Source organism: Octopus bimaculoides, chromosome 30, assembly GCF_001194135.2.
Source record: "Octopus bimaculoides isolate UCB-OBI-ISO-001 chromosome 30, ASM119413v2, whole genome shotgun sequence".
Taxonomy (NCBI): domain Eukaryota; kingdom Metazoa; phylum Mollusca; class Cephalopoda; order Octopoda; family Octopodidae; genus Octopus; species Octopus bimaculoides.
The window spans coordinates 2,921,530-2,922,109 of record NC_069010.1 but is presented as its reverse complement, the minus strand read 5'-3'; the positions used below and the strand labels follow the sequence as shown (position 1 = coordinate 2,922,109).

At 33.3% G+C, this 580-nt stretch overlaps 1 protein-coding gene across 1 annotated transcript in view; it reads right to left on the bottom strand.

The window, feature by feature from the left end:
- Positions 1-447: 447 nt before the first annotated feature.
- LOC106883354 (fucolectin-5) overlaps positions 448-580 on the bottom strand; it is a 7,264-nt gene continuing 7,131 nt past the window's right edge. Inside the window, exon 5 of the mRNA XM_052978070.1 lies at positions 448-551. Coding sequence (XP_052834030.1) covers positions 448-551 — 104 coding nt within the window. The remainder of the gene's footprint in view (positions 552-580) is intronic.

The window sequence follows — 580 nt, the reverse complement described above, 5'->3', positions numbered from 1 at the left end:
CACGCACGCACACACACACACACACACACACACACACACACACACACGTTTATTCAAACTATTTTTGATTATTACTATCATAACATATGTATAAAATTTCTTTATTTAACATTATATACTGAGAGTAGAACAATTTCAAAGATGGAATTTTGGCTTGTTCAGGTTGATTCTGTAGGGTTTTTTTTTTTAAAGTTGTGGCCATATCAGTTATGGTCTTTCCAAATGTCTCCTATGCTATTGTTACTTGGCCTGTCGATGACGGTTTGTTTGTGTTACTACTCAGATTCTAGGAAGATGTCTCTTTCTCTCTTACTGAATCCACTTTGTTGCAATTAAAAAGAAACATAATACTACGTGAGACCATAATTGTGTTCAATTTTCTTTGCCTGGATTCTGATTTTTATATTGTTCTTCTTGTTTGCGTTTTATGTATATATATAGGGTCCTTCATGTGAAAAGGAATTCCTTGTTACGGAAACACCAGTAGAAAGTAAAACTGTGAATTTCCTGAGGTTTGTAAGCGAAAACTCTTATCTGAATATCGTAGCATTCTTTAATTCAAATCGGGTAAGTTTATAAA